Source organism: Pleuronectes platessa, chromosome 23, assembly GCF_947347685.1.
Source record: "Pleuronectes platessa chromosome 23, fPlePla1.1, whole genome shotgun sequence".
In the NCBI taxonomy this organism is placed as follows: domain Eukaryota; kingdom Metazoa; phylum Chordata; class Actinopteri; order Pleuronectiformes; family Pleuronectidae; genus Pleuronectes; species Pleuronectes platessa.
Genome location: NC_070648.1, coordinates 11,312,959 through 11,336,531, shown reverse-complemented (window position 1 = coordinate 11,336,531; position 23,573 = coordinate 11,312,959). Strand labels below are relative to the sequence as shown.

The following is a 23,573-nucleotide window of genomic DNA, read 5'->3' as shown; positions in this document are numbered from 1 at the left end:
GTAACTGACAACATCAAATCAATTCGGCTGATTTAAAATCTTTAATTTGTTTTGCATAGAGAAGCTTTACATACATCATGTATGGAAGTGTAAGATGTTCAGTTCTACTGCTTTACACTGGTGTAAACGCATTCAGTCCCGTCCCTGTCTGTTTGTCTTCTTGCTCTGCTGAAGCTGTGCTCCATTAAAGCAGCATAATGTGGGTTGTCTTCATCTTGATGACCCTGCTGATAAAACATAAAAGAGTAATTTGTCATTAGAATGTGGTGCTGGGAGGTGGGGCTAAGACACAAAGGAAAGTTATCTATATTGTCTATGGGCAACAACTCCCATAGTAACACACACACTTTTGCAACAGAAATTTTGCAGTGTGAATATAGATGAAAGTTCAGGACGTCCCAAGTGGTTTACTCTACTTGAGAAATGGTCCTGCAGGTTCCAAGATGTTTGAAACATCGTTAGTTTGTGTTATGAGCCATGATCAATCCTCTAGATTTAAAAAACACACTAACTAATGTCATACATGTGATATTGAGACCAGCTTCTTAAGTATTGCAACACTAACACTTACCTCCACATTCAGAGCTGCTGCAGCTGCTTGAGATTCTAGTTTGTGACAAAAGACAACAACAAAAATCTTATTCAAGAGGCAGTGAACTGGAGGTGGGGTGACTCTGTTTACATAGTTGGATCAGAAGTAATGAAGTATATGTGTACATCACTTCATTGAGATTGAGTCATTGTGCAGTACTGAGGAAACAAACCACAGCACTTTATTACAACTCTCAATCCGTGGCATGGACAACGTTTTCCTGAATGTCATTTTCAGCAATGTACGATTAAGTATTTTCAAATCTGAAGGTATGATTCTGCCATTACAATCTGTTTTAGAGAACAACTAGAAAGGCACTTGAAAGAACGCGCACACTGGCACTAAGGCCCAACAGCGCACTAGATTCAATCAATCTGGCCTCTGATCGGCCTCAGGTAGCGCTCGGTTGTGTTTGTTAGAGCGAACGTTAATAAGCACAAATATTGTAACTTGTGAATGCACCATAAGAGATTTTCCTTAATGTCTTTCAATGAATCTAGATGTCCAAGTAACGTGTTGGAACACTAACTCATGAAGATCTTTGTTGTTCTTCAGCATCACGCAAACTGAATTCACATTAAAAAATATAAATAATGAGGAACATCCCACCTGAGCCCTGGCAGCAGTTTGTCTTGAACGCTCTTTGTGCTGTGTAAGCCAGAGAAACTACCAGGATTGTGGTGAACGCCAAAGCTCCGCTCAGGAAATACACCAAGGGAAGATAGTCCACCTTCTCTGCAGAGAGCCAGACATCAGGAGACATTACTGAGCTCTACACCACTATTTTACAAATGTCACATTCTTTGCTAAAATTCCTACCTTCAAAGTCCACTTTGGTCCCGTCTCCAAACACAATGTGTCCACATGCAGCGACAGCACAGTAGTAGGTCCCAGCATGAGAACGGTTCAGTCTCTCCATTGACAAGTTGTAGACACAGGTGTGTGTCTGCGTGTCTGGTTTCCTCTCACACTGATCATTCCTGTCTCCGTGGGTGTAAATGAGTCCTGGCTGAGGTTCTTCAGAGTTCTTGAACCAGTAAACACTGTGTTCTCCATCACAGGTCCCAGTGCTTACTGTACAGCTGAGAGTCACAGAGCCTACTGGCTGGATGCTCTCAGACTGATGCACCACAGCCTGGATGTTAGACCCTGAACCTTTCACACTGAGAGAGATGCTCTCCTTGAACTCATACGTGTATAAAAAGCCTGTTATGCAGAAGTAAGTTGCTGAGTCTGAAATTTGCACGTCTGAGATCTTCAAATGATTTTTACGTGTGGTAATTTCCAGTTTAAAGCGCGTATCATTCCTAAATTCACCAGTCAGTTTGTCCTTTTCATCATCGCTGTCGTGCTTATAGAACTTAGACATGATCTTTGGTTTCTGTCCCAGAATCTGTTTGAACCAGTATAGCATCACTGTAGAATCATCGTCATAGAAACAGTCCAAAGTCACGTCTTCACCAACTTTAGCTGATTTAAAGCGTGAAGATGGTGTCACATCAGCTGTGGAGAAAATGGACAGTGAGTATATTGTAACGCATGGCAGAGAATAAAAGTTTAACTCACTAGTGCCCTTAATGAAACAACTTACCCATTCTCCCCAAGAGCAGACATGCCACGCACAGAGCAAAGGTCAGATCGTTCATTTTGTTGGAGTTACTGTTCTTAATGGAGAAGATCTCTACACCTTGTCTGCTTTTCAGACACAAGAATGCTGTGTCGGCCAATCAGAGAGGAGCCTGCATGATCACGTCACCAGTTTCCTACCCTGCCCCACATTTCATGTCCACGATAATATCTTTACAGAGATACAGTAAGTGATGCAGAATTGGAAAATACTACTGTATATGCTTTCAGGAGGGACTTTGATTTATTGAGACTTATTGAGGAATATGGAGACGTTATTTATCTCAATACATTTCAGTGTGTGTGACACTTATATGGCTTCTGAAGTTCGTGAGTCGTGTCAATAAAGGGGAGAGGTGGGGAGAGGTGGCCTAAATAAAAAGTCTGAGACGTCTCACGAGATGAGACTTCAAAAAACAGGCTGTGGCTCAACAGGTTGATGTCGAAAGTTGTGTATCTGATGTTTTTCTCAAGACACACTCATGATTTGGGCTTCTTCATTTTTAGTGCTCACGTAGACAAAATCACAAACAAGATGTGTCTCATTTGAATGGAAGGATTAGAAAACCCTAATTTTCACCAGTAACAGACACTCCCACTTTTATTTACAACCAATAGGTATTGATATGTTTTTTTTTGATTGGCCGACCCTTGACGCGGTATCAGGTAAGTCCGGCTCCACTGAGTAACGTCCGTTGCGAGCTGACCGGTAAACATACGCCGCCTTCAAATTGAACTGCAGTAAATCCAGTGAATTCTCTCCTTACACATACACCATGACAAAAAAATAAAAAGGATAAAGGAGCTTGATGCCGACAGACCCGATTTACAGATTCAGCAAGTGACGAGGATGAGCTACACCCCGACTCCTCCCGATGTTGTTATGAGGAAACAGTTGACCAACTGGATGTGGAGTGGGCAATGTTTTTTACTCCTTCCCCTGTTTTGCGAACCTTAAACATCTCTTTGAAAAATGAAAACAGCATGAAAATTGCCACGTTACAATGAGGCTACATTTCCGAGGAAAGCTACAGGACTGGCATGTTGTGAGAATAGATGCATGTTCATGAAGGTTCTGTCTGATGTGGATTAGTTCCACTTCTTCTACCAGAGCAGTTGTGAATCTACATGATACTGAATGTCTTTTTTGTCAAAAAAAGCTTAAGTAGCACAAACTGGAAATGTCATTACGATCAGTTTCCTGACATGAGCATACGAGTAGGGTAACTGTGAGACCGCAATGGATCACCCAAGCTCATTGTGGTTATTCATCAAAAAGACTTTAGCACATGCATGGTTTGTTATCTGCATTCAAGACATGGGGTTTGTTGTCAGATGCTGTGGGCCAAAGCCTGGTCTTCCTGTGTTTAGGCGCTGCTACGACTGTTGTTTCCACCAATGGAAACTTGTGCTTTGCAGAAATCGCCACCTTCACCACAGGAATGAAAGGTGAGCGTGAGCGCCGGCTGCACATCGGAAGCTGCAACCTGCGATTTCTGCTAACTGGAGATATTAATAGATCCGAGGGGACTTTCACATATCTGGTGTTAAACTGTTGTGTGCGGAGATGCTGATGCTCTCAGAACAAACTTTACATAGCAACCGTGCAAACAAATACACATTTTTACGATAATTCATGTCAACAGTTTAATGGCAGTGCTGTCGTCATATGCCTCTCAGGTCAGAAATGGCAGTAGTTCCGACAGTTAACAGGACATCTTTATCTTTATCTTTATCTTTATCATCATCCTCATCCTCATCCCCATCATCATCGTCTTGTATTTGGAAGTAATCACATCAAAAGTCTAAAGTATTACACAGAGCATGTAATTATTTGTAATTGTTGCATCACTGCTTCAAAAAATAAAGACAGACTCATTCAAATGTACCCACGGTCTGAGATCGCCTGGAGAGCAACATCATGTTTTGCACTTTATTACATCCTTGAGCCTGATTGTGGCTGCAATTTAAAGTAAACATAACTTATAGATCCCGACTCGAACATATGAAACGCTCACTGATTGTAACGTGTGGATAAAATATTTCACTGCACATTTATTTGTGTGCATACACGTGAAAGTACTTTGACGATCTGATGTGGTGAAGTATCTGCATCAGTCCCCGATGCTTTGAATACCATTTAGTATGTTTGTCTCAGGTCTTCACTCTTATGGTTGCAGATGTAAAAGCCCAGTTTGCAAATGCAGCTACCGTGTGACTCATATGTGTCCTCTGATGTTTGTGGTCTGTGCTTTGAAAAAAACTAAACACAACTGTTGAAAGCTGTTGAGTTGTTTACTCAGTCGAGGCGAGACATGACTGGCCAACACTCGTCTTACTTGAAGCTACACTTCGAAAGTTGTGACAGTAGGGCGGGTCCAATGTTCGCTGTTCTCTGCCGAGTCAAAGCTCAAATGGAAAATAGAACCTCCCTGACTTATTTTGAGTGAATGTAAGTCAGGCCGTGTGGTCAAGATTTAAAAGAGGATGTGGTGTGATAGAAAGCAAACAAGGTGGAAACACTATCAAGACTTGTACAGTAAGTTGTGATGCACTGCTCTGCACTGTCATAAGGTTGTTTTAATGTCATAAGCTAAAATTGTCATTTTGCAAACATGAGGGCCGAGAAAACTCAGGTCAGCTGACCCCAAGCTTTATTTTCTTCTTCTTGTTCCCCATACTGGTCTGCAGATGCATTTTGTGGCCCCGCCGTGCTTTTGGCATTTAGAAACAGATTTAGGTCAGTTGCGGTGAATATACTTGTCTTGACAAAAGAGCAAATGCTTGTGTTGCATGAAGAAGAACTGTGTGTCATAAGATCTTTTTTCAGTTTCCGGCTGTGAAAGGTGAAACTCATGCGGAAGTGCTTAAAACTGTAATACTACAGAGACCTGGCAAGCGCTGGCTCCAAAGACTGCAATTCAAAAAACACCAGGAAGGCTCAAAGATCTGTAGTTTGCTCTTTGATTGCCCCCTGCAGTCTCGGATGATTGACACTCCGTAGTCCGTAGAGCGCCTCTGCAGCATCATTAGGAAGGGGTGATAAAATTGTTTAATGTTGTCTGCTGCCACCTGTTGTTCAAGAGCTGAACTGCACACAAGCACTGAATCGAAACAGCGAAGACCTTGTATTAAATTTAAAGGAGCAACGCACAAATGGGGATGTCATTAAGGGAATTACTCAGTCTGGGAAAAGGTCTGAAAATAATGAACCTGAGTACTTTCCATTTAGCCGCACACAGTGAAAAAATGTTCTACCTTTCTCACATAAACACAAGAAGAAAGACAAAAATGTTATCTGTTCAAGCGATAAAACAGAAAGGTCAACAAATAAATTACTAACCACCACTTCCTCATACACAGTTTCCTTCTTGGAAAAGATGTTCAAGTGTTGAAAAGACTATCTATTCAGGCGTGGCTCTTCTAAGCTGTACTTCCTTTCAGAGGTTTTGACTTCCTATTACTGTAGGCCTACTTGTACAATACTGAGGCTGGTACAGGGCACTGTGTCATACGGCAACATAACATGACACAGAACTCATCAAATTCTGACATACAGGTAAGTGTTTTTTCTTTTCTAGTGACAAGAGGCTCTATATGTGTGTACATAGGGAAAGTGAAGTCAATGTTATGCAGTGCCTTCTTTCACTCATTCATTTTTCTAAATAAGAAATGGTTATTTTGAAATGCAATGTCTCTTTTGAGACACTGCAGTAGAAGTTTTTTCTTTCTGCAAAGTTTGCATCCTCATCTGTGTAACAACCACAGATATCCAAACACACGACTGAAAAAAGTCATGTTCGCAGTTACTTTTAATTTGTGAATTTACATATATCTGCCATGTAATTTGATTTAATATCCGCCTTTGACAGGAGACCCCAAGAAATCTTAAAAAATTAAATTTTGCATTAGGTGAGGCTTTACAACTAAACTTGAAACTCGTAAACATGGTGAGATAAACCTGGTTGGTTAGAAGATCAAATCAGTCGGGTTAACATTTACAGATTGAACATGGAGGATGCGGCAAATGTGAAAAACAAGATTGTGAATATAAGGAGCTGCAGTGCAGACAGAGCAAAAACACTTTTAGAAATTCCCCTTACTTCGAACGCCCTTAATAAATGTATTTAGAGCTTATAATAAACAGCTTTAAACTACCTACAGCTGCTTGCGTCAGCTAGAAAAACAACAGTCATTCTCCTCTCACCTCTTGTTCTGCTGTAGCTGGAAGAAACACAATAAATATTGTGTTGCTATACATTTTTGTGCATATACATAAATGTGCAGAATGTATTTGAACCTAAAATACAGCGTTTTACATAAATAACCACTGATTGTGACTGCTGGAGCACATTTGCACTAAACTGTAACTAAATCCCTGATTGGCTTTATACTGCTGTTGAAAGAGAAAAATATTAGTGTGCTCCAAGGACCAAAACAACAGATATAAGATATTTTAGAATACATTTTCCATCAGTTTCCATGTCATTATTATATTTTTAAAAGCTCTTCCTGCTTTATAACTTGAAATTGTCACCTGTTTAGTTAAACATGATCTAATCTCTGTTGCAGTGTAAAGCAAAGGCCTGAGTGAAAGGATCCGGACGTGTTCCCTTCAGCATGGCACACTGTTTTAAGTCAAACGTCACCGTCGACCCATCAAACCAATCAGGCAATGTGAGTTCTGTAAACATTTTCGCCATTTCCCTCCACGGCTTGTTCTCTTCCATCGGCATCATAGAGAACCTCCTCATCCTCGGGGTGGTGGGCTTCCACGTCCGCCGCTCCGTCATCAGCGTGTGGATCCTGAACCTCGCGGCCTCCGACCTGCTCGCCACTTCTTCCCTTCCCTTCTTCACCCTCTACATGGCACGCGGCAACACCTGGACGCTGGGCCGTACCTTCTGCCGCATCCACTCCTCCACCTTCTTCCTCAACATGTTCGTCAGTGGCTTCCTGCTGGCGGCCATATCTATGGACCGCTGCCTGGTGGTGGTGAGACCAGTCTGGGCCCAGAACCACAGGAGCATCAAACTCGTGAAGAAGATATGTGGGGGGATTTGGGCCTTAGCTGTGGTCTGCACCATCCCTTTCTACATGTTCCGTGACACCATTCCCCTTCCAAATGGGAAGATCCTCTGTTACTACAATTATAATGTATTCCTCCCCAGTGAGCCATTTAACCATGAAGCATTATGCAAGCAGCGGAAGGAGGCCTTGGCCTTCATGAAGCTCTTCCTAGCCTTCCTCATCCCTCTGCTAATCATCATCCTCAGCTACATCACCGTGTATTCCCACTTGGCACGCAGAGGCTACCGACGCTCTTATCGTTTCGTTCGTCTCGTGATAGCCGTGGTGGTGAGCTTCGTCCTCTGCTGGGCACCGTACCATTTCTTTATCATCATGGAGGTGTTATCTCCCAGCGGGCACCGTATGCAAAAATTGGCAGGCGGGGCCCTCCAGGTCGCGGCGACCCTTGGCTTCCTGAACAGCGTCCTGAACCCGTTTCTGTACGTGTTCAGCTGCCCCGACCTGTGCATCAAGATCAGACATTCCCTGGGTGCGGTGATGGAGAGCGTACTGGCGGAGGACCTGGCCGAACTGGCCCGGCGCCGCAGCACCGCCCGCAGCTCGTTAAGCACCACCACAGAGTATATAAAGAAGCCGTCTTCCGTCGCAGCCCTCGGTCTGAAAACAGAGGAGCAGGAGCAGGAGCAGGAGCAGGATGAAAGTGTTGCTGAACCAACTGAACTAATGATGAACCAACTGCACTGAGAACCAGCAGTCAACAGAAAAGTGCTTATAGGAAATATATGAGAAAGGCATTTATTTCCCTTTCCCTTGTTTATTTTAACCAAAGCTCACCATATTTACTCTTTAGCCAGCTTCTAGCACGGATTATTACTGGTTATTATTATTGTGCACCATCAGCTATCATGACCATTAGTAGACCGCTGGCTTTTCTGTTGGAAATTAAAATGTTCTAAGCTTTGTTAATCATTCCTGTCTTCTCTTTATCTTTAAGAGTAAATGTTTGAATGACACACTTGTGCATCATCATCGCTTCACTGCAAGTTCCAGGGCAAGAATCAATGAGATGACTTGAAGGTTTCCCCACCACAATAATATTGTTTTTGTATTTGTTGGATAATGTGTTGCCCACATTTAATTTAGAACTTACGGAACAGAATCACAATCAAGTATGTTATATATAAGTGTGTGCCTGTTTTACAGATCTTGTCCCTCTCAAATGTATTAGACCTTCTCTAACAAATACAATGTTTTTACGTGGGTATATCTGATAGATGTATATATGTATCATGCTTCTGTTTTTCTCTCTCTCTATTGTGAAGGAAGCTGTTATAATATGCTTGTGGTCTCACACCAGATTTTATCAGTAGCTGCAGGAGCTGACACAACATATCTTTGTGTGTGGGTTACTGCTAGCGACAGTGAACGTCTTAGGTTTTGCATTGCGTATCTGCTTCAGTTCCCAATATTTCCCACCTTGCATTTTATATCTACCCTTTGTAATTCTTATTATGTAACGTAGCTGTTCTTAACGGTAATAAAGAAAAAGAAAAGCTCTCATTTGTTGCAATATCATACTTCCCATTTAATTATGGAACTATAGTCATGACAATAAACAAACAGTTGGAAAGGTCCACATTTCACACTTCATATTTCACACGGTTATATATTTCTGCTTTGATGATTTTATTTGTAACAACAAAGCAAACTGTGAATTTCATTATTTGTAGGTAATAACACAGTATTGTAAGCAACAGCTCAACAGTTCTTCACTTTGAAATATTTGTGCCACACAATTGCATGAAGCAAGTAGACATATTTCCACTGGGTGGTGTAGTTGCATAGACTCAAGTTGCCATAGTCATGTCAGTAGCCAAACCCAGGCTAAATTGCAAGAAGGTTATTGTGTCCAGTTTCACTCCCCCCAAGGTTGTCTGGCTGAGCTCTGGCACTGAGGGCCTCCTTCCCGCGGGTGTTTTGGCCCCGCCCCAAGCAAGGCAGGGACCTCTGCAGCTCCAGCCGGGCGTCGGCGCACAGGAAGATGTAGAACAGGGGGTCCAGAAGGGTGTTAAGGCTGGTCAGGCCGTAGCACAGGCGATAGATGAGGAAAATGGAACTCTCGAAACCACACGGTTCATCCGTCATTAGCAAGGACACAAACCTGTATCCGCCCACGAGGTGGTAGGGTCCAAAGACGACGATGAAGTTGATTGTGATGACGACCAGGATGCCCACGATTTTGTGGCGCTCGTGGTCGGAGAGGGAGGGAGATCGCCTGAGTGTGACCCCGATGTGGGCTGAGGTGTAGCTGAGGGAAGGAGCAGAGATAAAGATAAGAAACTCAGCCTGTTCATCAGAATATCCAGAATAGGAACTTTACATGAACTTATTTGAAGACACAGTATAACATCTAGGATAAAGCAGGAATATCCTCAGGCTGGGAGTCCACTCACCCTAGTATGGCACATGGCAGTAGAAAACCGAGGACCACAGTGGTGATCTTGAACTGGGCATATCTAGGACTGACGGGGTACTGCTCCAGACACAGCAGTCTGTCAGAGTCAAACACAGACGGCAGCAGCCCGCTCAGGCAGAACAGGAAGGTGAGGGTCCAGACCGCCACACCGGACATTGCCGCCACCTTAACACTCCTCACCCTGCGGCTGCTCAGCGGGTACACAATTGCCAGGCAGCGGTCCAGCGCTATCAGGCACAGGAACATGACGCTGGCGTAGACGTTCACGTAGAACACGTAGCCGACCAGCTCGCAGGTCAGCTGGCCGTAGGGCCAGCTGTGCCCGCCCTGGAGGTAGAGGATCCACAGTGGCAGGGTGAGCAGCTGGAGGAGGTCTGACAGCAGCAGGTTGAGGATGTAGACCAGCTGGCAGCCTCCTCCGCCCGAGCGACCCAGTTGGTACAGTCCCCAGAGAGACAGCAGGTTGCTGGGTAGACCCAAAGAGAAGATGAGGCCGTAGATACAGGTCAGGCCGAATGTGTCCGTGTCCAACGGGAGGTTGCAGCTGTCGTTGTTCATTTCTCTGACGGTCAAATACCTGACATGGGAAACGCGTGGACACCTTCCTCAAATGTGGATGGATGCTTGCCAGAGGATGAGTTGGGATAGAAACACCCATTCATTCACCCAGAGCACAAGTCTGACTCTACTTGTTATTTGTCCATTGTTCAAAATTCATAAATGCATTCTCCTTTGAAGGTCATCCAGGCCTCAAAGCATCCAGGATCCATCAGGGGAAACACCTGCACAACAGATAGAATGCCCGTTTCCAAATGGTTTACTTTCAGCAGCTACCTGAGGGATATAAACCTCACAATACAACCAAGAGTTCTTACTCACCTTTCCCAGCTGTAAGACCCGCTCTGTTCAACTGAGGCTCGCCGTCCGTTCTGCAGCCTGGTGACCTGTGCTCAAGAAATGTTGGGAACACGGTGTCTCGCCTGAGCCTCGTCCATTCTGTGATCGTTTCCTCCTCAGGAAACCCACTTCTTCAGCTTTAAAGGCAACATCCTGAGGCAGGAGAACGCCTTTCTGGCCCAGAACAAAAACACACACTCTCTCTTTCTCTCCGTGTCTCATGCTCTCTCCCTCCGGCAATTGACACGATGATTGAGGTGGTTGAGGGCTGCGAGGGGAGGAACGAATGTGGGGTGTCCACTAATGCCCTTTAGATTGTTGCTGGCTCTGTGCCATTAAACACATTAGCCTCTCTGCTATGTGATTTCTTCAAACGTGCTGTTCAACCATATTGTTTACACGGTGGAAATATGCAGAGGTTTCATTTGGCAGCTTTAGATGTGTTTTACAACACAGCAGAGAGTGTGGCATGATTGTGTATGTGTCTGTGTGTGTAAACCTGTGTGAAATATGTGTTTGTGTCAAGGAGACAAATATGGAGACACATGGGGACTCAAAAAGTAATTTTGTGTCTTCCTTCCTGTTTTGTGCGTCTTACTAAATGTGTGTGTGTGTTTGTGTGTGTGTGTGTGCGTGTCTGTGTGTGCATGCGTATGTGAGTGTTTGTGTGTGTGTGTGCACATATGTGCTTTTCAAGAAGTTGATTGTCAGATGAGATGAAAACCCTGCACAGAAATAGCGAGCAGATACACAACCCTATAAAAAAGTAAATGTAAATAATTTTTATAAAAAAAATGTTCTTGTCCAAAACATGCCAGTGAATTTGTTAAATTGACCAGGATACATTTTTCTCAGGCACCACTGAGTGAAAAACAGTAACACAATTGAAATTGTGTTCTTGAAGAATGGGTATGTTGAGACAATGGCAGTTGGTACAAGTATTTTTATCACATGGTTTACAGGAGAGGAGGGTCTACTCAGTCACTTTGTTTCTTTTAAATGTCACCGATCTCTGAGTTACTGAATAAGCCACTCGTAAACTGATCAGTCCCCCGAGACATTATACTGCCCCCCTGTTTGCTCCAGGGCCCTGCATGTAGGTCGCCATGACCCCGTGCACGCCCCCTGTGCAGTGTGCACAGACAGCAAATCAGCAGCAGGGGAAAGTGTCCCAGGATAAGGCCCCGGGCAGAGAGGCAGCCTGATAAACTGCTCCTGCAGCAGGCTGGATGTATACTGCAGGAGGTACAGCCAATCACAAAACACAAAAAGGAAAACTTGGGTACCTGCTATTACAAGGGTCGTCACTCAGTGGATGGATGCACTGTCCACGTTCTTTTGTGATCTATCATTGTGCCCGATGTGTTTTCTGATTTATCGTTGTGCTCTGTATTTATCGTTGTGTTTTCTGAACTGCTATTATGTTTTTTATTTGCTGTTGGGATCTCTTATTTGCTGTTGTTATTTGCACTTCAGGGCCACCATGGTGCTGGTCTCAAACTACCATAAAAAAGCTCTACATACTGTACTATGTACACCTAGAAAAGATGGGGATGGAGTCACTGCCATGTGAGCTTCACTACATTTTACCAGCAGCAGCCGAAGATACTCTGCTTTTAAAAGCTGAGTAGGGAAAAGTAGATCAGTAATGTATCTATAGAACATAGTATGAAGGACTACATGAGGTATAAGTGAACGTACTCCACAAAACACTTGTCATATGTCTGAAAAAAAAAACGATTATAAGGGGGGAATTCAGCATTTAAATCTGACGCTTAACAACCATTTAAAATTTAGAATCCTGATTTTCTGAAATATGTTAGTCTAAAATAAGCAGCTAAAATGTGTCAGCTGCTGTTAAATAATTTGAATCATGTCACTCTGCTTCTATCCTCCACACAGTCTATAGTGTGTTACTGCAGAGTTATCTAACATGACAGATCACACAGGAAGCTGCAGTGTGAAAAAAACAGCACTGTCTCAAATCACACACCCCACCTAAAAGGACAACACAACAGCCGGGTGGTTTGTCGCATTGATGACACAGAAGAAGGCAGGAAACACTCTAATATGTATAATATACAATATGTTTAATTTAAAAGTGTCCCTGTAAGCAACAACAGCACACTATTATTTTAATGAATGCTCTTTCATCTAACATTGACTCACTTCTCTGGGAAGCCAAGTGAGAAACCAATATGAAGGTGGAATATATGCCTTGAAAATGTTTGTAACTAGTTTCAGTTCTGCTACCAGTTTAAATTTCTGCAAACTACGTCTACTTTCTCCCCAGAGATTGGCCTGAGGTCCTTTTCCAAATTTGGCAGCTATGCAGACTACTGTGCACGCTATGATCGTACATCTGTTTGTGGTTTACAGCCCTGAACTCTGATCTCATCGATAAGACTGTGTGTTTCTGTGTGTTTCAGCTGTATGTTTAAGGTACATTTAGCCTGAAGTATCATACAGGCTCTTAACATGTCCATTTTATGTTGATATTATATAAAGAAGGAAAGCTGAACATTTGTATAATAATGTACAGGAGTTGGTTTATTAATAATTACATAAGATAAATACATTTATCAGCATTTTTTAAATAAAATCCCCCAAAAGAGTGAAATAAAACATGGTAGAAAAAAAGATGGTGCTGTTTTCTTGAGGACTTAGGTTTCATCTACGACTACACACATTCCGCTCACGTTGCCTTTGGATCTAACAGAAAGTCAATGAAACTAAACTAAATCACACCGTGATCAGGTTGTCTCTGTTCTCGGTTTTTCTTCATCAGAAATACAACATCTATGATATGGTTTACATAGCACTTTTTTTTGCTTGCTTACTGTTTGAGGACGGTGTCTTGTAAAGTATGAAGGACTACATGAGGTATAAGTGAACGTACTCCACAAAACACTTGTCATATGTCTGGGAAAAAAAACGATTATAAGGGGGGAATTCAGCATTTAAATCTGACGCTTAACAACCATCTAAAATTTAGAATCCTGATTTTCTGAAATATGTTAGTCTAAAATAAGCAGCTAAAATGTGTCAGCTGCTGTTAAATAATTTGAATCATGTCACTCTGCTTTTATCTTCCTCCTGAACCTCCTGCAGCAGAGAACCTTAATGACCAGGACTACAGCCCAGACGAGGGCTCCGAGGACGGCCATGATGAAAACAGCCACATCCAGGCAGAAGTAGGAGTACCAGGGCAGACTAAAAGCTGCCGGCTGCAGATGGGCCGCTCCTTGGTTCCTAATGACGTACTCAATCCAAAAGATGGCGGTGTCCATTGGAGACAGTGGTCGGTCGTGGTGTAGCACGGAGAGATGCTGGATTCTGTCTCGGTACGAGGGGGTCTCCAGGACGTCCTTTAGAGCCTCGTGGAAGTTCTCTTTGGTGAGTGAATGGACCTCCACCACCCGCGCTGCCCCGCGCACCCTCAGCCGGAGTAGGTTGTCGAACTGGTCAAAGAGGAGCGGCAGGCCCACGACAGGGACACCGTGGCAGATGGCCTCATACATACCGTTGGTGCCTCCGTGGGCCACAAAGGCCCGAGTCTTGGGGTGTCCCAGGAGATCTTTCTGAGGCAGCCACTTCATTAGCAGGGTGTTGCTGCCCAGCGATGACGGCTTTTCTCCCGCGAACTTCCACACCACCTTCTGCGGCAGTTGAGCAAAAGCCGCAGCTATGGCCTCAGTGACTTCGCGAGGCAGGGCTGACACATAGGAGCCTAGTGACATAACCACCACCCCGTGCTCTCCAGAACTCTGCATGAAGGTCTCCAGCTCTGCGGTGAGGGGTTTGGCCTTCTTACACTGGAACCCCCCTATGTAGACCACATTGGGCATCGTGGGTCGAGGGAACTCGAAGACAAAATCCGCCCTCAACAGCCAGATATCAGCGGCACGCTGCACTGACAGCAAGTCAGTCCCAGGAGGGAAGTGTCGTTGGAACAGATCGGAGTAGTGAGGGTTAATAATGACGTGCTGTTCATAAACACTATAGAGGTAATGTAACATATTCTTGGTCCTTTCCTGAAAGTCCATCTTATCATGGAGTTCACTTCCTGACACGGGCACGTAGGAGACAGGAGAGGGAGCCAGGGTGAGGTGACCCTCCCCGCTATTGATCCAGCGCACATTCAAAACCATCGGTAGCTTGAGGTAACTCCCCAGAAGAACTCCTAAAGGCAGAGCAGGGTCCGTCAACATCAAGTCAAACTCTGCATCCCGCAGCTTCTTAATGAAAACAGGGTCATCCAACATTAAAGCAGCTGCTCTGGCAAGGATCTCATGGCCTTTTGCCAACATAGAAGTGAGCATGTTCTGCTGGTATAAGGTCCGTATAAAACCATGCGACCTGCGGCATTCCATGACATCTTGTAGCATTTTATTTGCGAAGTCCTTGTCTGACTCGTCCTCTAGCATTATCACGTCAATAGATGTATAAATAGAAGAGTTACTGGGAATGAACCAGCTCTTGGCGGAGCGCAGCACGGTGAGCTCGTGGCCTCTGGAGTGCAGCTCTTGGAGGATCACCTCCATGTTGATCCAGTGGCTGCCATCGACGGGTAAAACCAGAATCCTGCTGCCGCTGATGGGATTTAGCAGCAGGAGGCAGAGCCATGACAGGAATATTGGGATCGTGCCGGACATGTCCTCTGAGAAACAACAGATAAAACACAGTGTTAGAATGTTTTGTAGTCTCTATGAAGCTTTGCTGTGTACGATGGGCATACTGAAGGAAAAAAACACTTTGTTCATAATGTTGTAATATTACGAGAGTAAAGCTGCAAAAGTACAAGAATAAGGTCATATTATTACTAGAATGAAATCCGAATTTTTACCACAAAATATATGTAAAGTTTATTTCTGCAATACTACACCTTTTTTGGGGTAAAATTTCGATTTTATTCTCAATAACCTTATAAGCTGCTGTACTTTAGTGTAACACTATCAACAATAGTTTTAGGTTAGGTCATATTTGATGGGAGCAGAGAACAGAGGGGATGCAAGCAAAGTGCTTAATTGGGATATGGAAATGTTCAAAAAAAGGGAGGGCTTTGAGTATGAAAAGGTTCCTTACTGATTCACCGAGTCTTTACAAGCTGTCATCAGCAGAGGAGATCGTGGGGGAAATCTCTCGTATTGTGTGTGTGTGTGGTGCACTTGTGTGTGTGTGTGAGCCACTTAAATGAAAAGTTAGTTGAGAAAAGGGAACTGACGTAACAGTTTACTTCCACCAAACTGCTGGACAAAATCCTCCATCAGAGGAGTTCACGGCGAGAGGAGAAATCCTTGTTTACTGTCGTTTTCCGACCAGCTGACATGCTGACACACACACACACTAAAAATGTCTCATCGTGCCATCCCTACTGCAATGAGCATGAGATGACAGGCGTCGGCGTCACAGTCTGATTTTGTCTGGGTCGTCACTGTGAGTTCTCCAACCTCTCTCCTGTTTTACTCACGTAACTCAACATGCCTGCTCATTCAGTTCACGATCACGGCAAATCAGAAAGAAAGAAATTTACTAGTTATGTTTTGACACCTGTATCATCCCACGGTGTAAGTGTATTTCAAAGCTACTTTAGATGATATGTTAAGGATCAGATGCCTCACCTGGTTCTTTTTGTGTCCGAATCCAGAAGTTTGTCTCAGACAACAGGTCCAGAGGGTGCCAGGTTATTCTGTGGTCTGTTTGCCCATAGCTTAACTTTGACACATATACCTGCAGCAAGGCCAAAGTCCAGTATGTGGATTACCTGTAGTTCACACAGGTCCAGAGAGTACCACTGGTAAAGGTTATAATCTTTAGTGTGCGTACCGGATATTGAAAAAGGTTTTATCAATGGAGGAAGCCAGTACGTTGCTGTTGTGCGTGTGATGGTGAAAAGTTACCCCTCAGTTCACCCCCTCACTTTTTTTGTTTTGTTTTTCATTTTTCTTGCATGTTCCCCTGGGGGGGTGCTCTCATGCACCACCCTCAACCCCCCGTGCACAGGGCTTCCTGAGCCAGTGGGGGTGTGCAAATCAAAACTGAGTCACATTCATGGAGTGTGAGACGGGAGTGGCGGGGGAACGAGGGAAGGAGGAAGCGGCGAGGTCACGCAGCGGAGGGAAAAGAAGTGAGCAGTGGTGATTACAATAACAGCACGGGGTAGAGTCATATCAGTGGACTGCACCCTTCCCCTCTCCCCTCGTGCCTCTGTGGACTCACATAAACCTGACTGTTGAGTTCAACCAGGACACGAGCCTGTTCACCACACTTTAACTTTTGCATCAAAATTAGCAGGTAACCGCAATTTTTTTTTAGTAAACCTGCTACGAAAATTTAAATTGTGTTTCTGTACAATGTGAGTGTTTAACACTATGCACTTAAAAAAAAGTAAAGATATTTGCCTATATATGTGAAGCAAAAGTGTATTATAAAGTATCTGTTTCCCAAGATGCATTATAAGATCAAGCGCACTTGAGATGTCCTGTCACATTGAGCATTTACCTCATTTGCTTCCTTCAAACATTCCTTAAACATATTGGAAAGGCAAACGTATTTAGTTTTGACACTGTTTCTATTTTTTTTCCATTCTTCTTATAATGGGATTCAACTTATATGTAGCCTGCAAATAAATGTGAAACTACATTTGTTTTTATCATTCTTGGGACCAACAGGAAACCTCCTGTAACACAGTTTTATTTTATACTGAGTCAGGTCCAGAGCTGGCCATGTCTTTTTCTCACATTTCACATTGTCTTTTTCTGCTAAAAAGAAATGAAGATGAGGTAAAAGTACTTTGTTGATTCCCACCACTCATCACCTGCTCCTGCAGCCGGATGTGTCCCTCAGCCCTGCAGTATTTAGACTAAGTCTTTCTCTCTCGTCTTTGTCACTTTGTCTGTTAACTTCAGTCGCGTTGGGTCCAGTGTTGCTCCTGCTCACAATTCCCTTGCTCCTGGTTCAGTTCCTGTGTTATGTGTGTTTGCTGGTGGAGGTTTAGTTTTGGACTCTCTATCTTATGCAGTTAATAGACTTTGTTTGTCCTCACCTGTCTCAAACGAAACACCAATCACACATAGACAGATTGTTCTCTTAAAATTCATGCACATTTTCTTTAAACTCTTACACAAGGGGACAGGGAACTGATTAACCCTGCTATCAGTCAGTACCTTTCAATCATGTTAATTATAAACTGGACTTCTGTGCTGACGGGTTAGCTGCTCTGCACATGACCTTCCAGGTCACGACCCCCTGACGAAGAGCTGAGATCATTTGCTGAGAGCTGATAACTCATAACGTATTGATGTTCGCTGGCTGGGCATAGAAAACAGTCGCCAACAGTTCGCTTTTATCTCCCCATCGTAGATGCACATGAAATGCAAAGAAAGTTAACCAAATAATGTAATGATACTGATCCTAAAGGGTCCAGGCTCCCACTGGGGTCACAAAATCAGTTTTCGGGGTTTGTCAAATGGTTGTGAAGAAACAAAGAATATGAGTGAAATCAAATATATTAAAAAAGAAAGACATATTTGAGACTTGGAATTGTTTTTACGTTAAAGTATCCATACCAGTGACAAGATCTGCTGTTGATTTATTGGCTCTTTAAACAAGAAAACATAATTTAGCACAAACTAAATCATAAGGTTAAGGGCCATGACCCGAACAGGTAAACTGATCCTAACTCGCCTGGATCATGTAGCAGTTGTGCACATGGAAACAACACATTGACACAGGTGAAAGGCCTGATGGGACACATAATCTCTGGAGGGTGATCCCCAGTATATCCACCAGAGGGAGACAGAAATACTCAGAGGAGGTGAAACAGACAAATCAGCTATAAACCCACAGCCCCTCGAAAAAGGCTCTGATGGGTTTGCAATAATTTATCAGGGGATGGTCTAAAATATCCTTGAACAATTTTTAAAACATTTCAGATTAGTGCTTGAAACATTAAAAATTAAGAAGTTTGTCCAGTTGTGAAGGAAAACAACAGCAGTGGATTCAGGTGAAGTGCATCTGAAAACTTGATGCTGCATCTAAACAAGGTTGTTGGCCTTTATTACATCAATGTTAAGAATATAGATGTTGACTTAAGGCAGCCTGACTTTTCCAGTGAATATTGATATAACACTGGAGAAGTCAGTGATGTATCAATATATCACATTTATTATGCTCTGGCAACACGGCAAACAAGCAGGAGATATAATGAAATTATATAAACACAACTACCAGGCTGCCGGTTGTTGATGAACACATGTGTTGCCGTGGCGATCACTCCAATAAGGAAGTCGTGAAAAAGTAAACACCTTTCATAATTTTTCTCGTGGGACACGCTCGACATTCATTGCACCTTTTTTCAAAGTTGACCCGAAGCCCAAATATCTGAGCAAAGCTCCCGAGACGCTCGCCGGTTCCAAACTTTTCCTTCCTACTATTGTTCCTTGCCGTGATATGGCTCCTTTGAATCCGCATCACAGCGTTCACACCATTTACTCACATACCTGCCTTGTCCTGTCACTTGGTGACAGTTGTTTACTATCCATCAAAACACGTCCCTCTAGTAATCTCACACGAACCTGAAGTTTGTGGGAATATAAACTGAGTCTGGGAGCTTCACATGCGCACTAGAAAATCAAGTCCAGCAGTGTTCAAATATGCTTCAGTGTTTTCTGGTTCAGAGTTTAGAGTTGAATTAGATTAATAGTCACCTGGTGTTGAAACTTTTTTGTCCTAACTGGTTTTATCACATGGAGGCGAATGTGGTATTTAATGCTTAATGCTGGTGTGTTTAGGATGTAGGAGGATCGATAGGGATAAATGGAATATGATATCCATGATAATGATTTTATTAGCTTATAATCCCCTGGAACTAAGAATCCTTTTGTTTTTATTGCTTTAGAATGAGGTCCTTATTAGGGCTGTCACCTTTTATTTGAAATTCCAACATTCATTCAAACGTAGGAGGAAAAGTTCTCCTTCAACTTGTTATTACCTGTTTTAATTCAAAATCTACAGTCGAGAAGCACATCAGACCGTCTAAAGTAGTTTCCCTCCTGATTCAGTAGAGGGCAATAACTCTCAGCTTGACCTGCTTGACCTCTCAGGAGAGACGGTGATTAATGTTATGTTGTTTTGCTATGAAAATGGAGGGCGTTAGCAATCAAAATCTCCCTGAGCGGACAATCACCACACCAGATTGCTTAGAAGCAGCGTGTGGATGTACTTTGGGTAAAAATCCTAGTTTATTGCCTTTGTACCATGCAACGGCCTCAAATGGGGGCTCAGCTGTTAGCAACGTCACACAAAAATAACAGCAGCCATGTTTTAAATAGAAGAAACTAAATATATGAATGGAGAAAGACGCAAAGCGAGTAAAACAGAAGGGAAAAACAGTCCGTTAAAATTTGTAATTGTAGTATAGTGTAACCAGTGATACAGGAATGTATGCACATGGTGAAGAAACATATCTATCAGTGATAATAATAAGAAATCTACACATCCCACTGTCCCTGGCTCGTCCCCAATATCTGTCAGTGGATTGTCGCACAGGCCAAAAACCTGCTTATCTCTCTTTGTCATTCCAGTAAGTGATGAATCCTCTATGACCATCGCTTGCTGATCCTGACTCAGCTGCTCAATGACATTCCACAGAATCAGACGAAGAAACAGATGAGAACGCAGTTGATTCAAAGGGCCCGCTCTCATTATCACATCACGGGCCCTGATGATGAAGAGAAGTCCCCGATGATGGCGATGATGTTTGCTTTACCAGTGATCAAAAAAAAGAAAATTCAGGTTGACATGCTGACGAATGTAATGGGGTTTGTCCTCATCTTGATTTCTCTCGCTATCTGACACCAGCTGCAGGGCCCGCAGCAGCAGGCGAACAGGCAGTCCCTGCAGATCGTGCCCTGTGAAGATGGAGACACGATAAGAGGAGCGATGGGATATGAAGTGTAAAACATGCACAAGTACAGCAGCTGTGGCATTAAACTGATGCCTACAAGATAGTTAAATGTCAACAAATATTTATAAGGCTAACAGTTACCATCATGCATTAATAATTGTTGATCTATCTTCCTACTAATTCCACAAACGTCTGTCTGTCTGTATCTGGAGATCTCGAGAACCGCTCATCGTATATGTACTTCGCACAAGGCATTTATATTGTTAAGGACCCAGGGAGGTGCAGTGTAGAGTTTGCAATACATTAAAGATTAATAAAATCTGAATCACGAGGCCACCAGCACTATGTAGCACTGTGACTTCAGTCTGTGGACCATGTCTTTGGATAAACTACAGAAGTGGTGGGTAATTAGGTCAAACTGCAATTATAAATTGCTGCCGGATTATTTTTATTCAACCTTAACGGACCGACACACACATTCACGACTGCATTAGGTGCTGATCTAAGTCATGGCAGCAACATACAGAGAACCTTTAGGGTGTTATGCCTTCGAAGTTAAAGTATTATGTTTGTTTTGTTGCAGTAAATCTTTATATTGGGCTGAATTATAGAACTTTTACTTTGAGAAGTTTTGACAGGGGTCGGGAAATTGTGTCAATAGCTTTTCAGACCTCTGAAAAACATGTGGTGTATGAAAAAATAGAAGCAGTTCAGTAAATCGTTTGTACTTATATATGAACCACCAATGTGAACACAAATAAATCTAAATCATTTTCATTTTATGAACAATGATTACTATAAAATCTCCTTTGCAGATAAACCAGGTAGGATGAACACAAAGCTCTATGCACTATAGACTGTTCTTAAAAAGCTCTGCACACAACGTCCAGCACCCAAACAATAAATAATTACTGCATATTGTAGAATTGTTTGAGGAGGACTCACTTATGATAAGGAATAATTCTGATGTAACTCCAGAGCATCAACACAGGACAAGAGAACAGCCCATTACAAACAATGCACTAGTCTTAACGAGACATTTGGATACTGTTTTGAGGAACAGACTGTTACGATCTGTTAAGAGTCATCAGAGATCAGATAAAGAGTGAGGTTTTGAACCTAAGTATCAAAGCGGTTGTGAATCTGGTTACCTCGATGCCATATCTCTGACGCACTGACACCCTGATGGCTGTGGTTATAGGCGGGATGATTCCGAAAGCGTCCAGCAGGGGCAAGCACACACACTCCCCGGCCTCGTACGATACCTTACAGGTGAAGCAGGGAAAGCACCAAAAGGCCAAGCAACCTGGAAAAAACAAACAAGCAAGTCACATCAGGAAAAGGATACAACACAGAATTGTACGTGGCAACACCCACTGATGTCTAATCTGTTGGCATTCTCAAACCCAGATCAGCTTGCAGGATCAGCATGCTTTCAATCTCATGCACAAATAACTTAGAAAGCGAGTGCTTGTCTCCACACCAGGTCAAAAAAATGTCACCACCTATCTCTCCTTATCACTCTCTAGATGTGCGCCGCCACGCCAGATTACATCTGCACAAGAGCACTCACACTGGGGCAGGTCTTCGAAGCAGTCGCAGATGCTGGAGGTCCATTGGCTGGATGAAGAGGTCGTGATGAAGGGCCGGGGTTGGGTCACCACCATCTTCCCAGACATGGTTTTAGCTTCTGAAGAAAACAGTCACATTGAATATAACTGTACAATCTGATTGAAGCCCCAACAAGGGCTTTTTTTGGCTAAATACTAATGTTGGTGGAATTTATAAAAGCAGTTTGATCACTGTCTATGGAAAACTAGCTGTACATGAAGACATCCATTAAAAAAAGGCAAAAAGTATGACGTACTCTAAATGTTTTTTTGTGAGTTTGAGAATTTTTTGTCCAGAGCTTCAATCCCACTGGTTTATTTCAAATGTGTACGGTCACTAATGTGTCTTTTGTTTCCGAAAAGCAGACTTGGTTTAGCTGCAGAAACCAGTTATTTGAGGTAGAAAAGGCACCAGACTGGACTCACTTCCATTGTTTAATTCATTCACTCAACTTTTATTTGCCTCAGAAATATATGGAGGTACAGACCTCATTTATGATATGGCCGATACAGAAAATAAATTAAACATTCCAAGACACCAAGAAAACACAAAGAGTAAATAGTCCAATTTGCAAAATAGCAAAAAAGCAAATGCAAAATATGAAAGCAGTTGGAATAAATAAAAGCATATGCAATTTTACTTGAAGCAAAAAAAATCTATTAAAACAGATGAATCAACTAAAACAGAAACAGCTAGTGGTAAAATAAAGTGAGATTCAGATCGTAATGTCCAATGAAATTTTTTTTTCTGAAATAGAATAAAATGCAGAACATCGTCTCTAAGAAATGCTGACTTGGTGGTTCCTGGGAACCGTCATGAGTAAAGATTTGGTCTACTTCTGTTTTCTTTGAAAGGGTTTCATAAATGCACAGGTTGCAGAATTTCCTTGACAGCTGTGTATGGCAATTCTTCACCTCAAGTTACAGCATACTTAGTCTGATGCAAAACCATTGACAAACCATTTTGACACTGAGGGTTTCTTGAATGCCAACTCTAAAAATAAAATAATAAAATATAAAATTATTCTGTTATCGGATTGTCCTACCTTACCGTCTGTCCAATTGGAGCGAGCAGGGACTTTGGGCACAAATCCCAAATGTTTACGAATTTGCAGGGGACTGTTGCATCTTATAAACCCTCCGAGATGTGATGATCGTGACAGGGACAACGCTGCGTGCAAGTCAGCGACTGGTCCGTCCTGTCCGGCGGGCGTCAGAGCCTTTTCATAGTCAGACATCGGGCCTATCTGTCCGTCACGCATCTGGTAAAAGCTCAGACGTCATTGTACCACAAAATGACCTCATTATTTAAAGTGCAAGTCAGTTCTCAGATGGAGGAAAGATAAGAAGAAAAGAGAATGTCCTAAACCGTTCATCCTCCCTGGCACATGCGACACGTGGCTCTGAGCTTTTGTTTGAATGTTCTCCATCCTT

General features: G+C 42.9%; 5 protein-coding genes and 1 long non-coding RNA gene across 10 annotated transcripts; 2 read left to right on the top strand and 4 right to left on the bottom strand.

Moving 5' to 3' along the window:
- Positions 1-27: 27 nt before the first annotated feature.
- LOC128429840 (uncharacterized) lies at positions 28-2,287 on the bottom strand. Of its 2 annotated transcripts, none has more exons than XM_053415677.1 (5): positions 2,184-2,287; positions 1,412-2,095; positions 1,202-1,327; positions 572-606; positions 28-227 (listed from the first exon to the last, which is right to left on the bottom strand). In XM_053415677.1, exons 1-5 carry the CDS (start codon positions 2,236-2,238, stop codon positions 105-107), a joined length of 1,023 nt encoding a protein of 340 aa, XP_053271652.1. In that variant the 5' UTR covers positions 2,239-2,287; the 3' UTR covers positions 28-104. The 2 variants fall into 2 exon arrangements, with proteins under 2 accessions (XP_053271652.1, XP_053271653.1); XM_053415678.1 differs by having other exon boundaries at positions 28-224.
- A 3,174-nt stretch (positions 2,288-5,461) lies between these two features.
- On the top strand, positions 5,462-8,809 carry LOC128429828 (prostaglandin D2 receptor 2). Its single transcript, XM_053415657.1, has 2 exons — positions 5,462-5,777; positions 6,791-8,809. The coding sequence occupies exon 2, from the start codon at positions 6,839-6,841 to the stop codon at positions 7,991-7,993; it is 1,155 nt and encodes a 384-aa protein (XP_053271632.1). The 5' UTR covers positions 5,462-5,777; positions 6,791-6,838; the 3' UTR covers positions 7,994-8,809.
- Positions 8,810-11,100, bottom strand: si:dkey-165a24.9 (G-protein coupled receptor 4). Its single transcript, XM_053415682.1, has 3 exons — positions 10,605-11,100; positions 9,703-10,507; positions 8,810-9,557 (listed from the first exon to the last, which is right to left on the bottom strand). The coding sequence occupies exons 2-3, from the start codon at positions 10,281-10,283 to the stop codon at positions 9,134-9,136; spliced, it is 1,005 nt and encodes a 334-aa protein (XP_053271657.1). The 5' UTR covers positions 10,284-10,507; positions 10,605-11,100; the 3' UTR covers positions 8,810-9,133.
- A 2,054-nt stretch (positions 11,101-13,154) lies between these two features.
- ugt5g1 (UDP glucuronosyltransferase 5 family, polypeptide G1) lies at positions 13,155-18,053 on the bottom strand. The gene is made up of 2 exons (XM_053415651.1): positions 16,244-18,053; positions 13,155-15,282 (listed from the first exon to the last, which is right to left on the bottom strand). The coding sequence occupies exon 2, from the start codon at positions 15,275-15,277 to the stop codon at positions 13,697-13,699; it is 1,581 nt and encodes a 526-aa protein (XP_053271626.1). The 5' UTR covers positions 15,278-15,282; positions 16,244-18,053; the 3' UTR covers positions 13,155-13,696.
- LOC128429860 (uncharacterized) lies at positions 16,598-22,406 on the top strand. Its single transcript, XR_008333911.1, has 2 exons — positions 16,598-16,916; positions 22,059-22,406. It is a non-coding gene; the product is annotated as an uncharacterized LOC128429860 (long non-coding RNA).
- LOC128429855 (cornifelin homolog A) lies at positions 18,197-23,401 on the bottom strand. 4 transcript variants are annotated; one of them, XM_053415697.1, is made up of 4 exons: positions 23,191-23,401; positions 22,103-22,219; positions 21,681-21,835; positions 18,197-20,533 (listed from the first exon to the last, which is right to left on the bottom strand). In XM_053415697.1, the coding sequence occupies exons 1-4, from the start codon at positions 23,399-23,401 to the stop codon at positions 20,414-20,416; spliced, it is 603 nt and encodes a 200-aa protein (XP_053271672.1). In that variant the 3' UTR covers positions 18,197-20,413. The 4 variants fall into 4 exon arrangements, with proteins under 4 accessions (XP_053271672.1, XP_053271673.1, XP_053271674.1 ...); XM_053415698.1 differs by having other exon boundaries at positions 22,103-22,216; XM_053415699.1 differs by having other exon boundaries at positions 23,186-23,327.
- Positions 23,402-23,573: the final 172 nt, after the last annotated feature.

What these genes read in the sequence shown, in the direction of transcription:
- LOC128429840 (XM_053415677.1), bottom strand. Translation starts at nt 2,238, where the DNA reads ATGAACGATCTGACCTTTGCTCTGTGCGTGGCATGTCTGCTCTTGGGG. An exon ending in AAACTGCTGCCAGGGCTCAG is followed by an intron (nt 607 to 1,201) that starts GTGGGATGTTCC and finishes GTCACAAACTAG; the next exon opens with AATCTCAAGCAGCTGCAGCA. An exon ending in CAGCAGCTCTGAATGTGGAG is followed by an intron (nt 228 to 571) that starts GTAAGTGTTAGT and finishes ATGTTTTATCAG; the next exon opens with CAGGGTCATCAAGATGAAGA.
- LOC128429828 (XM_053415657.1), top strand. Translation starts at nt 6,839, where the DNA reads ATGGCACACTGTTTTAAGTCAAACGTCACCGTCGACCCATCAAACCAA.
- si:dkey-165a24.9 (XM_053415682.1), bottom strand. Translation starts at nt 10,283, where the DNA reads ATGAACAACGACAGCTGCAACCTCCCGTTGGACACGGACACATTCGGC. An exon ending in CTGCCATGTGCCATACTAGG is followed by an intron (nt 9,558 to 9,702) that starts GTGAGTGGACTC and finishes TCCTTCCCTCAG; the next exon opens with CTACACCTCAGCCCACATCG.
- ugt5g1 (XM_053415651.1), bottom strand. Translation starts at nt 15,277, where the DNA reads ATGTCCGGCACGATCCCAATATTCCTGTCATGGCTCTGCCTCCTGCTG.
- LOC128429855 (XM_053415697.1), bottom strand. Translation starts at nt 23,401, where the DNA reads ATGCGTGACGGACAGATAGGCCCGATGTCTGACTATGAAAAGGCTCTG. An exon ending in TCGCTCCAATTGGACAGACG is followed by an intron (nt 22,220 to 23,190) that starts GTAAGGTAGGAC and finishes TGTTTTCTTCAG; the next exon opens with AAGCTAAAACCATGTCTGGG. An exon ending in CTTCGAAGACCTGCCCCAGT is followed by an intron (nt 21,836 to 22,102) that starts GTGAGTGCTCTT and finishes TGTTTTTTCCAG; the next exon opens with GTTGCTTGGCCTTTTGGTGC.